This window comes from Chrysemys picta, unplaced genomic scaffold (genome assembly GCF_011386835.1).
Source record: "Chrysemys picta bellii isolate R12L10 unplaced genomic scaffold, ASM1138683v2 scaf15, whole genome shotgun sequence".
Taxonomy (NCBI): domain Eukaryota; kingdom Metazoa; phylum Chordata; order Testudines; family Emydidae; genus Chrysemys; species Chrysemys picta.
The window spans coordinates 157,707-170,041 of record NW_027052722.1 but is presented as its reverse complement, the minus strand read 5'-3'; the positions used below and the strand labels follow the sequence as shown (position 1 = coordinate 170,041).

Sequence of the window (12,335 nt, the reverse complement as noted above, 5' to 3'; positions counted from 1 at the left end):
CTGTGTTCCTCCCTGCCACCCCGTGCTGCGTGGCAGTCTCTCCTCCTCCTCCTTGTCCAAGGGGCCTGGGCCCCTGACAGACTATCTGTTGGCTGCCCCGCCCTGACCTAGGGCCTGGGCTAACCCAAACTGACCCAGCCCCTGCTACAAGGCCTGGGCCACTGACTGACTATTGGTGTGTTGCCCCACCCTGACCCAGGGCCGGAGCTGTTAATTGTGTGCTCAGTCCCTGCATAAGGGCCTGAGCTCTGAACTGCTAATTGTGTGCTCAGTCCCTGCATAAGGGCCTGAGCTCTGAACTGCTAATTGTGTGCTCAGTCCCTGCATAAGTAGGGTTACCATTCGTCCGGATTTCCCCGGACATGTCCTCCTTTTGTGTGCTAAAAATAGCGTCCGGGGGGAATTTGTAAAGCACTCACAATGTCCGGGATTTCCCCAGCTGGGAGGGCTGCAGGGAAGTCCCGGGCTGGACTCAGGAGCAGCTGTAGAGGAGCCGGATCCGCCCTGCATTCTGAGCCAGCAGCTCCCTTGCAGCCCAGTCCAGCAGCACTGTGCAGGGCCAGACCGGGTTTTGTTGTGCAGGGCCAGGGACCGGGTTTTGTTGTGCTGGGGAGCTCAGCCACGTGTCCGGCTCGGCTGCACAGAGCCCAACACTCTGTTCTGAGCAGCAGGGTAAGGAGGTCAGGGGGCAGGAAGGTTCTGGAGGTGGCAGTCAAGAAACGGGGGGGGGCTTTTTGGGGGGAGTGGAGAAAGTTTTGGGCAGTCAGGGTACAGGTAGGGGGTAGGGTCCTGGGGGGCAGTTGGGGGGGGTCTTAGGAGGGGGCAGTTAGGGGACAAGGAACAGGGAGTCTTAGGTAGGGGGTGGGGTTCTGGAGGGCAGTTAGGAGCAGGGGTCCCAGGAGGGGGCAGTCAGGGGACAAGGAGCAGGGGGGGAGTGTTTGGGAGTTCTGGGGGGGGGCTGTCAGGTGGCAGGGGTGGGGAGATGGATCGGAGCAGTCAGGGGACAGGGAGCAGAGGGGTTTAGATGGGTTGGGAGTTCTGGGGGGGGGGCTGTCAGGGGGTGGGGAGTGGTTGGATGGGGCATGGGAGTCCCAGGGGTCTGTCTGGGGGTGGGGGTGTGGATAAGGGTTGGGGCAGTCAGGGGACAAGAGACAGGGAGGCTTAGATAGGGAGTGGAGTCCTGGGGGGCAGTTAGGGGCAGGGGTCCCAGGAGGGGGCAGTCAGGGGACAAGGAACGGGGGGAGGGTTGGGGGTTCTGGGGGGGGCGGGAAGTGGGAGGGGCAGGGGTGGGGCTAGGGCGGGGCTCCTCCCGTCCTCTTTTTTTCTTGCTGAAATATGGTAACCCTAGCATAAGGGCCTGAGCTCTGAACTGCTAATTGTGTGCTCAGTCCCTGCATAGGGGCCTGAGCCCTAAACTGTCAATTGTGTGCTTAGCCCCTACCCAAAGGTCGGGGCCCTAACTGTTATTCGCTTTGTAGCGGGGCGGTCTGACTTTCAGGCGCCCCAGGAAGGGACGAGCCCCACCCCGGACCTACTACAGACCGAGACAAGCCGGGCAGTGCAGCCAGGACACGGAGGCAGAGCAGGAAAGCCGAGCAGAGCCTGTGAGCATGGTGTGATCTTGGGAGGAGCATAGAGAGCTTTTGGGCCAGGTGCTGGCTAAAGAGGCTTGGAGCTGAGAGCAGGGAGGCTAATCCCTGCTGTTGGTTCCTGCTGTGTTTGGAGAAGCAGGACTCTGTATGTTCCTTGTCAATAAACAAGACATCAAACAATTACCAGACTCCATTGCCAATTTCTGCTCCCCACTGGAACATCCCCAGGGCCCCAAACTTTGACTAGCCCCTTGGGTTGAAGAGGGACACCAATATCTTTATTGTGTGGTTTCGTTGCACGTCTATCTAATCTCAGTGGTTTATCAGCAACTAATTACTGTTGCAATGTTTTCTCATGTAATAACCATATTTATTAAAAACAGAGGGCAGGTTTTTGAACCTAAACTCACCACTGCTAATACATGCAGAATTCAGATGTAAAGTCCTGGCTTTGAGTCATCCCCCATTTAAATGCTCAATGACAGTTGCTAGAAATCCAGTGTCATGATTCATTGATCACTAATGCCGAGGGGCAGTGGCAGGGCTGGGAGAAGCAGAGGTAAATGTGGGTCTAAAGTCGTAGTGAGTGACATGGCTTCCAGAGAGGCAGAGTGGAAGCGGGGGTCCAGTTATACACACCAATCACGCTTTTTGTGTCATTCGAATGCATTCCAGGGGATTTACCATGCAGAAGCCAACAGGAAGGGAGTGAGCAGAGTAGAGGCATTGCAGGGACTGCACTGATTAGGTGGGGGCTGGCGCGCCGTGTCTGATCTAATATTGTCTCCCCTTCTCAGCGGCGCCGGCTCCCAAGGAGGATGGGCTCCTCCTGCCGGACCCAGCACACGTCTGTTGGCTTAACCAGGATGAGGGAAGACCTGCACTCCCCACTCTTACAGAACCCTGCCCAGTAGATGTAGCCTTTCCCATTGAACAGGACGTTCTGACACTTGTCGTACCACCAGCCTCCATAGCTACTTGCGCAATTCCCACTGGCCTGGTCCTGATCCTTGTCAGTCGTGCTGAACTTCATGTTGTCGTGTATGCCCCCCAGGCCGGAGTGGTAGGTGGTGAGATAGTCCTCGCCGTCCCCAGAGTACCTGCCCAGCCTCCGCGGGTACCCGCTGGGCTCATCCTCGACACTGAAGATGTCGTACTCTGCGTAGCGGGTGTTGTTGGATTTGTCCTCCACCACAAAGCGGACCTTGTAGATGTTCTGCCGCGTGAGCAGGGACAGGTACTCGTTGCCCAGCCAGTAATCCTGCTGCACGTTCCCAAAGCCGTACTTGTAGGTGCTCCAGGACTCCTTCCAGGTGATCTCTGTGTTGTAAGAATTTCTCTGCACAAGGGTCCAGCCTTTGCCTTCGGTGTCCATGTCACACCACACCACTCGAGGGGGAGAGCCTGCCGGCTGGATGACATGGACTCCGCTGGGGCTGTCCCTGGGGATGTTGCTGCAGTCTTTGGGGAACCCTGAAATGCCACGAACATCAGGTTAAGGGGGCGGGGGGGAGGGGAGGGAGAGAGCGAGAGCGCGCGCTAGCTAGCTCAATCAAATCAGCCTGGGGTAACTGGAGGCTGGGTTTTTAGAGGCAGGTCCTGTGTATTTCACAATACTACAGCCACAGAATCCGCCCCGGCCATTCCTGGCCACAGAATCCAGCTCCAGATCTTACACTTTCATTTTACCAATAAAATAAAATAAGAATAGTTTCTTGCTCTGCTGGTTTTGAAGAAACCTTGAAGAGATGAATCAAGTGTAAACCAAGGCTCTGTATCCTTCGTGAGTCCGTACTGCTGAAGAAATCGTTTGGGGAGGGTGGGGGAGACGCTGTCAGATCCATCTCAGCGAATGTCAATTATGAAACCCATCAGTGACAATTTAAATGGGAGTTTTCAAAGAGCCTAAGGGAGTTTGACACCTGACTGTGATTGGAATTCAGTGGGATTTAGGCACCCAACTCCCTGTGGTGCCTTTGAAAATTCCAGACATCCTATCGAGGGGCTTGTCTTTGGGGCGGAAATTGTCCCGAACTATCCTGGTAGAATGAAAGCACTGTGCTTATACTGCTCCTCCCCTCCCCAGGGTCATCCCTCGAGCCTGAGCCCCCCCAGCTCCCCTACCCCCCAGACAATCCCCCTGTGTGCCCCACCCCCATAGCTGAGCCGAGGGGGAGGAGCTGCTGAGCTCTGCGGGGCCGGGGGCTCAGGGCCACCTCTGGAGCTGGTTTGGCCCCTGGCCTGCCTGGGCAAGCCCCTGAGCAGCTCCCAGAGCCGCTGGAGGTGTGGGGAGAAGGGAATGAAAACCCCTGACAAGGAGGAACTGGCTCTCCCTGCTGCCTGGACTCTGGGGGCAAGGCTTCTAGGCATGAGCGAGAGATCCCCAGCTGTTAGCCGGGGCTAGCCCTAGTATAGGAGTTGGTGAGATGGAAGGGTAGAACTCCCAGCCAATTTTGGCGGGTGCCTGGTTCCCACACGCTGCCCTGCGGTTGGCACCAGCGCTCTTCAGTCACTGCTGGGGGCTTGGCAGCCGTTACCGGAGAAAGGGATAACGAAGCTGTGGAAAGCAAACAGCCAGTCGAGCAGCACCTCCCCCACCCCGGCTGGCCCATTGGGAGTAGTGGGGTCACTAGCGCAGGCCGGCCTTGCGATCCCTTCGGAGAACTCAGCGTTCCTTGGGGCCCAGCGCTGACGGGGGGGCTGGAAGGTGCATTCAGTGGATAAGTGGATCTAGGGGTGACCCCGGCATGGGGGAGAGGAGCAGAATCAGGCCCACGATGCCCTGATCTCGGATATGGCAGATGATAGAAGCTCTCCGACGGGTTCTCTACTCACCCCTCTCGACCTTCTTGTGGGCCAGGGCCCCGTTGCCCTGCATGGGGGCTACGCAAAGGAGCGCCATCATGGACAGCGCAGACAGAAGCAGGAGAGAGCTGGACTGGAACCCTGCAGGGGACAGAAACCGCTGGACATGAGACCAGGAGAGAGTTTCACAAGTGCCTAAATCCCACTAGAAGTCACTGGGATTTAGGCACTTAAGTGACTTAGCCACTCTTGAAAATGTTACCCTTAGACGCTAAGGCCAGAGTTTTCAGAGGGCTCAACTACTGGGCCAGATTTTCAGAAGAGCTCAGCTCCCAGGTAGGCACCGCAGGACATGGCTGGATGTTCAAAGGGGCTCAGCATGGGGGGGGGGGGCAAATCTCTGGAGATGGGGTGAAGCCCACCATTCACCTCTCCCCTGGCCTGGCCACTGTCTCCGTCTCTGCAGCCGGCCCGATTAGCACACAGCGGGGACCCAGCTGCAGGGTAAAAACCATTCAAAGATTGCGGCTCCGATGTCCTGGCTCCCGGGTCCCGGGCGGGTCAGGGCCGGCTGGAGCGCTCCCTGTGGTGGGGAAGGAGCTGCCTCCTCTCTCCCCGCGCTGCACCGCTGCAAGGGGAGTGCTGCTCGGAGCAACCCCCTCTGTCCCAGCTCACCCCGTCCACAGTCACTACCACCAACCGGAGGGCAGTGCCCGCTCACCCACACAGAGACAGCAGCTGGGCAGCCTCCGGCAGGGCTCTGCCCCCCTCAGATGAGTGCCAGGTGAGAGGGGCCCAGGGCACAGAGCTGCTGTGTGCCCCACGTCAGGCATGCTGCCCCCTGCACTGCAGCCCAGCAGCCCAGGGGGGGACACGCTGCTGACACTGCAGCTGTTCTGTGGGCCCAGCTCAGGCCAGGCTTAAAGTGGGCAGAGTCGCCAGGGGCCACAGTCCTGGCCAAAAAGAGTTCAAAATGGAGCCGGGTCGCTGAGGGGTGCACTGTAAGCGCTGCCCTAGCAAGGGCATGGCCATTTATTTCAGCCGGGATTAACATAGACACCCCTCCCCCTCCCCACACATGCTTTTCCCAGGCCACCTTCAGCACTCAGCGCAGGGATTCACAATGACCTTGCCGGGATCAGCAGCTCAGAGCAATCCAGACTCTTGGCCAGAAACCGGCTCATTCACCCCCCCCCCCCCCCCAGGTATATCTATCCCGGCCCTGGTATTACATCTTGTGTAGCTACAGCCCACAGAACGCAGAGCACGGCATATGCAGCCCCCAATGGGAAATAGGTTGAGAACCCTACAGCAGAGGCTCACGTGTGAAGCTCCAGAGGTCCCAAGTTTGATTATAGCTGCTGCCGGCCCATGACAGTTGCAAAATGGCAGCTTTTTGTGGGGTGAGGCGGGTTGGGGTGGGGTGTGTGTGTATGTGTCAAACCAGAACAGGCTAAAGCCGCACTGTCCTCCCTTTTGGACTACATGGGACCCCAGCTACCTTTCAGCGCCTCATGGATAAGCTACTACACCCCCATAATCATTATGCTGCTGCCTACCTGGACGATGTGGTCATTCATACCCCAGACTGGGAAACCCACCTCGAAGGTGGAGGCAGTCCTCAATACCTTCAGGCGAGCTGGCCTTACAGCTAACCCAGCTAAGTGTGCTGTAGGGTTTACGGAGGCCAAATATCTTGGCTACATTGTGGGAAAAGGTTTGGTAAAACCCCAACTGAACAAGTTAGAGGCCATCCAAAATTGGCCCCGACCACATCGCAAGAAACAAGTCCGGGCATTCCTAGGTGTGGTGGGGTATTACCGACGATTTAGCCCCCACTTTGCCACAAGGGCAAGCCCCCTGACAGACCTACTGAAAGCCCACGGACCTGATCTGGTGAGATGGTCTGACGGAGCAGAGAGAGCGTTCACAGACCTACAGACTGCCCTCTGCAGTAACCCCGTACTGATAGCCCCAGATTTTACCAAGGAATTTATCCTGCAGACGGATGCATCGGAAGTAGGGTTAGGGGCCGTTCTATCACAGATGGTTGGGGAAGAGGAACATCCAGTTCTCTACCTCAGTAGGAAACTCCTTCCGAGGGAACAAAAATATGCTGTGGTGGAGAGAGAGTGCCTCGCTGTAAAATGGGCCATGGAAACGTTGCGCTACTACCTGCTCGGGCGCAGATTTGTCCTTGTGACCGACCATGCCCCTCTTCAATGGATGCAACGGAACAAGGAGAAGAACACTAGGGTGACCAGGTGGTTCTTATCCCTCCAACCTTTCCAGTTCCGTGTGCAACACAAAGCAGGGAGCCATCATCAATGCCAATGGCTTGTCACGTGTGCACTGTCTGGCGTCCCAAGCTGCCCAACCCCTTGGTGTTGAGCAGGGGGGAGGGATATGTGACAGACCCAGACCAGTGGGGTACAGAAGCCTTGTAGAAGGCAAATATACTGGCCATTGGATGAATAGTTTTCTGTTCTCTGAGTGACCAGAGCAGGGGCTGCACTAGAACAAGCAGGAACTTTCTTGAACCAATTTAAGGCAGGCAGGCTAATTAGGACACCTGGAGTCAATTAAGAAGAACCTGCTAGACTCAATTAAGGCAGGCTAATCAGGGCACCTGGGTTTAAAAAGGAGCTCACGTCAGTTTGTGGTGGTGTGTGTGAGGATCTGGGAGCAAGAGGCACTAGGAGCTGAGAGTGAGAAGGCGTACTGCTGGGAGATCCTTTTTTAAGAACATTATTGGATTTCTGTGTTTTAAGAGGTCTGTGCATGTTTTTCAGTTAGCTGGTGGCAGCAGCTAATTTATTTTCCTTTTTTCAGTTCTTCCCCAGACAGGGGGGGAAGAGTTTGGGGGTACCCCACAGGAAGGAATTCCCAAGTGCGCCTTCCTGGGCTCTCAAAGGGGTGGCAGCATTTACCAATCCACGGCCAGGAGGATCTGTAACCTTGGGAGTTTAATACAAGCCTGGAGTGGCCAGTATTAATTTTTAGAGTCCTTGAGGACCCTCCGCCCGCCCCCCCCCCTTCTGCACTCGAAGTGCCAGCGTGGGGAATCAGCCTTGACAGCATCCCAGCTGGGGAAGTTTCACATTAGCCTGGCTCCGCAGACCAGGAGAGACCGGCCCAGGGCAGTATGCAAAGCCCAGTGATACTAACGCCCACAGTGACTATCCTGCAGCACGGGGCAAACGCCTCAGGCCCCAGAGCCTTGGTACCTCCTCTGCCCCCAAGAGGAGACTAACGAAAAATAATTCCCTGAAATGAGGTAAACAGCCCCCTGACTTGCAAAAGCAAAGAAAATACAGGAGTTGGGGCACCATCCCCTTATGCTTAGATGAGGGGGCTGGAGCCAGGACTCCTGGGTTCTAGCCCTATATGTACTGCTTCCAGGGCAAATCAGTGGGGGCAGTGAGGCTGTAGGAGTGCCAGGGGTTGTTGTGGGGTCACTCCCCGCAAAGGGAGAGGGGCGGGAAGGGGTTAATTCATGAAATCCAGAAAGTGATTAAAGTTCCCAGCAGGACAGACAAGTCACTGAGCTCCAGGAAGGGGTCTCGGGCCTGGGGGCTGCAGGTCCGACTAGAGCTAAGGGCGCTGCTGGGACACTGTGTGTAGTGGGGGGCTGAGAGCCCCTGACCCGAACTGTGACCCCTTCACCTAGTGCCACCGCCCCCAGCCCGGGGGTGCGGCACCCCGAGTTCCAGCCTCGGAACACACGGACCAGCTGACCCCAGAGAGGCGGGGCCAGAGACCGGCCGAGCTAATGGCGGCTCCGCCCATTACAGCCCCGGGACCCAGGTCTCATCCCGCCCCCGCCCCGGCTCAGACATTCGGTTCCCCTTCGCCAGCCGGCCCAGCGGGTTCTGCCCAGCGACCGGTGACGGAGGCGGGGCTGCGCGCCGCTATTGGCGGGATGGTCCCCTCTCAGCCAATCCCTGCAGACTGGAGGCTCACACGGCCAGTAGCTGGGAGCTGGAGTCCGGTCTCAGCGCCCCGCGGGGTTCTCGGGTTGTGGGGCCGAGACCGGGCATGGCCCTGGCGCTGCGCCTGCTGCTGCTGGGGGCTGTAGCCCTGCCGGGGGGCCACTGCCGCGAGTATCGGGGGGAGACCCCGGGAAGGGGGGAGCTGGGTGTCGGGGGGCAGTCGGGCTGGGGGGTGCATGGAGGGGGAGCTGGGTGTGTGGGGGGGGGCAGTCGGGCTGGGGGGTGCATGGAGGGGGAGCTGGGTGTCGGGGGGTAGTCGGGCTGGGGGGCGCAGGGAGGGGGGAGCTGGGTGTCGGGGGGCAGTCGGGCTGGGGGGTGCAGGGAGGGGGGAGCTGGGTGTCGGGGGGCAGTCGGGCTGGGGGGTGCAGGGAGGGGGAGCTGAGTGTCGGGGGGCAGTCGGGCTGGGGGGTGCAGGGAGGGGGGAGCTGAGTGTCGGGGGGCAGTCGGGCTGGGGGGTGCAGGGAGGGGGGAGCTGAGTGTCGGGGGGCAGTCGGGCTGGGGGGTGCAGGGAGGGGGGAGCTGAGTGTCGGGGGGCAGTCGGGCTGGGGGGTGCAGGGAGGGGGGAGCTGGGTGTCGGGGGGCAGTCGGGCTGGAGGGTGCAGGGAGGGGGAGCTGGGTGTCGGGGGGCAGCCGTGCTGGGGAGTGCAGGGAGGGGGGAGCTGGGTGTCGTGGGGCAGTCGGGCTGGGGGGCGCAGGGAGGGGGGAGCTGAGTGTCGGGGGGCAGCCGGGCTGGGGGGCGCAGGGAGGGGGGAGCTGGGTGTCGGGGGGCAGTCGGGCTGGGGGGCGCAGGGAGGGGGGAGCTGAGTGTCGGGGGGCAGTCGGGCTGGGGGGCGCAGGGAGGGGGGAGCTGAGTGTCGGGGGGCAGCCGGGCTGGGGGGCGCAGGGAGGGGGGAGCTGGGTGTCGGGGGGCAGTCGGGCTGGGGGGTGCAGGGAGGGGGGAGCTGGGTGTCGGGGGGGCAGTCGGGCTGGGGGGCGCAGGGAGGGGGGAGCTGAGTGTCGGGGGGCAGTCGGGCTGGGGGGCGCAGGGAGGGGGGAGCTGAGTGTCGGGGGGCAGTCGGGCTGGGGGGCGCAGGGAGGGGGGAGCTGAGTGTCGGGGGGCAGTCGGGCTGGGGGGGCGCAGGGAGGGGGGAGCTGAGTGTCGGGGGGCAGCCGGGCTGGGGGGCGCAGGGAGGGGGGAGCTGGGTGTCGGGGGGCAGCCGGGCTGGGGTCCTTGTGCCAGGTGCTGCCAGGGTCGCTGCTGGCACACTGTGTGTAGTGGGGTGCTGAGAGCCACTGAACTGTAACCCCTTCATCTAATGCCAACCTCACCCAGCCAGGGGATGAGGCTTCGTTGGGGTCAGAGCACCCATGGGTGCTGCACACGCTGACAAGCCCGTCGCAGCCCCGTGAGGGGCTCAGACTGGGAAATCCCGGGGTCCAGGCGCTGCCCAGGCTGTTTCATTCCCCACGTCTCAGGGCAGGGCGGAGCTTTCAGACACGATTCTTTCTGTTTGCAGAGCTCAGGTTGAGGGAGAGGGAGTAAATTAGCGACCCCCCAACCCCACACACCCATAGACCAGGGTTAAATGAAGGGAAAAGGCTTCTTGGATCTCTGACCTTTCATGGCTCCCAGAAGGTTCTTCACGCTGGGTTTCACCCCAGTGCCTGGAACTCTTGAGTGTGGTTTGTCCTTGGCTACGTACGGCTAAGTTGTGTCAGCACCAGTCCAGTTGTACTCCCAGTCAGCAATGGCAATGGGTCGTATCTGTAGTAGAAGCAGGTCGTTAGAGGTGTCATCCTAGAGAGGAGATGATAACTCCCCTCTGTCTCTGGTGGTGTTTTAGCACCCCAGGGCGAGGGGAGAGTCTAGAACCCTGGATCTGTGATTAATCAGGTCTTAGTTTGGGTGCGAGCTCCCGTTGCAGAGCACAGAACAGCTGCTGCGTTTGTACTGTTAGGATCTCCCATAGCTGCCGGATAAAGAGCTTCTGGATCCCAGTAGGATGGGGTGAGGAGAGGGGAAGGCACATCCTGCTTTTCCTGGCATGGACTTGAATTTCCCTTGTTCTCCATGAGGCAGCAGTTCAGACGCTGGGCAGCTCAGCAGCCCGTATTGATCCGGGTGAGGCTGCGGGGTGGATTTGGGGTTTGTTTAAAATGGCTTAAGGCACATTGGTGCCCTTGTGACACCTCAGTAACAGGTGTGGTTTGACCTAAACAGGGTTAGGCCCCAGTGCAGCCTGGCCCTACTGGGTCATAGAAGATAAGGGTTGGAAGAGGGGAAAAGGACACTGCCCAACTTACTTGGGGTTTGCAAGAAGGCTGGCTAACCTAGTGAGGAGGGCTTTAAACTAGGTTTGTTGGCGGGGGGAGGGGGGGTAAGGAGACCAAAGCCCTGAGGGAAGTGGGATACCAGGAGGAAGCAGGAGAGCACAAGAGAGGAGGACTCCTGCCTCACACTGAGAAAGCAGGATGATCAGCGAGTTATCTTAAGTGCCTATACACAAATGCAAGAAGCCTGGGAGACAGGCAGGGAGAACTGGAAGTCCTGGCACAGTCAAGGAATTATGATGTGATTGGAATAACAGAGACTTGGTGGGATAACTCACATGATTGGAGCACTGTCATGGATGGATATAAACTGTTCAGGAAGGACAGGCAGGGCAGAAAAGGTGGGGGAGTTGCATTGTATGTAAGAGAGGAGTATGACTGCTCAGAGCTCCAGTATGAAACTGCAGATAAACCTGAGAGTCTCTGGATTCAGTTTAGAAGTGTGAGCAACAAGGGTGATGTCATGGTGGGAGTCTGCTATAGACCACCAGACCAGGGGGATGAGGTGGATGAGGCTTTCTTCAGGCAACTACCAGAAGGTACTAGATCACAGGCCCTGGTTCTCATGTGGGACTTCAGTCACCCCGATATCTGCTGGGAGAGCAATACAGCAGTGCACAGACAATCCAGGAACTTTTTAGAAAGTGTAGGGGACAATTTCCTGGTGCAAGTGCTGGAGGAACCAATTAGGGGCAGAGCTCTTCTTGACCTGCTGCTCACAAACAGGGAAGAATTAGTAGGGGAAGCAAAAGTGGATGGGAACCTGGGAGCAGTGACTATGAGATGGTCGAGTTTAGGATCCTGACACAAGGAAGAAAGGAGAGCAGCAGAATACAGACCCTGAACTTCAGAAAAGCAGACTTTGACTCCTTCAGGGAACTAATGGGCAAGGTCCCCTGGGAGACTAACATGAAGGGGAAAGGAATCCAGGAGAGCTGGCTATATTTTAAAGAATCCTTATTGAGGTTGCAGGAGCAAACCATCCCGATGTGCAGAAAGAATAGCAAATATGGCAGGCGACCAACTTGGCTTAACAGTGAAATCCTTGCTGATCTTAAACACAAAAAAGAAGCTTACAAGAAGTGGAAGATTGGACAAATAACCAGGGAGGAGTATAAAAATATTGCTCAGGCATGCAGGAGTGAAATCAGGAAGGCCAAATCACACTTGGAGTTGCACATAGCAAGAGATGTTAAGAGTAACAAGAAGGGTTTTTTACAGCTATGTTAGCAACAAGAAGAAGGTCAAGGAAAGTGTGGGCCCCTTACTGAATGGGGAGGCAACCTAGTGACAGAGGATGTGGAAAAAGCTAATGTACTCAATACTTTTTTTGCCTCTGTTTTCACGAACAAGGTCAGCTCCCAGACCACTGCACCGGGTAGCACGGTATGGGGAGGAGGTGATCAGCCCTCTGTGGAGAAAGAAGTGGTTCAGGACTATTTATAAAAGCTGGACGAGCACAAGTCCATGGGGCCGGATGCACGGCATCCGAGGATGTTAAATGAGTTGGCTGATGTGTTTGCAGAGCCATTGGCTATGATCTTTGAAAAATCATGGCAATCAGGGGAGGTCCCGGATGATTGGAAAAAAGCTAATGTAGTGCCCATCTTTAAAAAAGGGAAGAAGGAAGATCCGG

The 12,335-nt window shown here is 57.8% G+C and overlaps 1 protein-coding gene across 1 annotated transcript in view; it reads right to left on the bottom strand.

The window, feature by feature from the left end:
* Positions 1-1,940: 1,940 nt before the first annotated feature.
* The window catches only part of LOC135977702 (fibrinogen-like protein 1-like protein), a 30,639-nt gene continuing 20,244 nt past the window's right edge, over positions 1,941-12,335 (bottom strand). The window contains exons 2-4 of the mRNA XM_065578950.1: positions 9,986-10,133; positions 4,428-4,538; positions 1,941-3,065 (exon numbers count right to left, since the gene is read on the bottom strand). Of these exons, the coding sequence (XP_065435022.1) occupies positions 2,386-3,065; positions 4,428-4,538; positions 9,986-9,992 (798 nt within the window). The 5' untranslated portion in view covers positions 9,993-10,133 and the 3' untranslated portion in view covers positions 1,941-2,385. The remainder of the gene's footprint in view (positions 3,066-4,427; positions 4,539-9,985; positions 10,134-12,335) is intronic.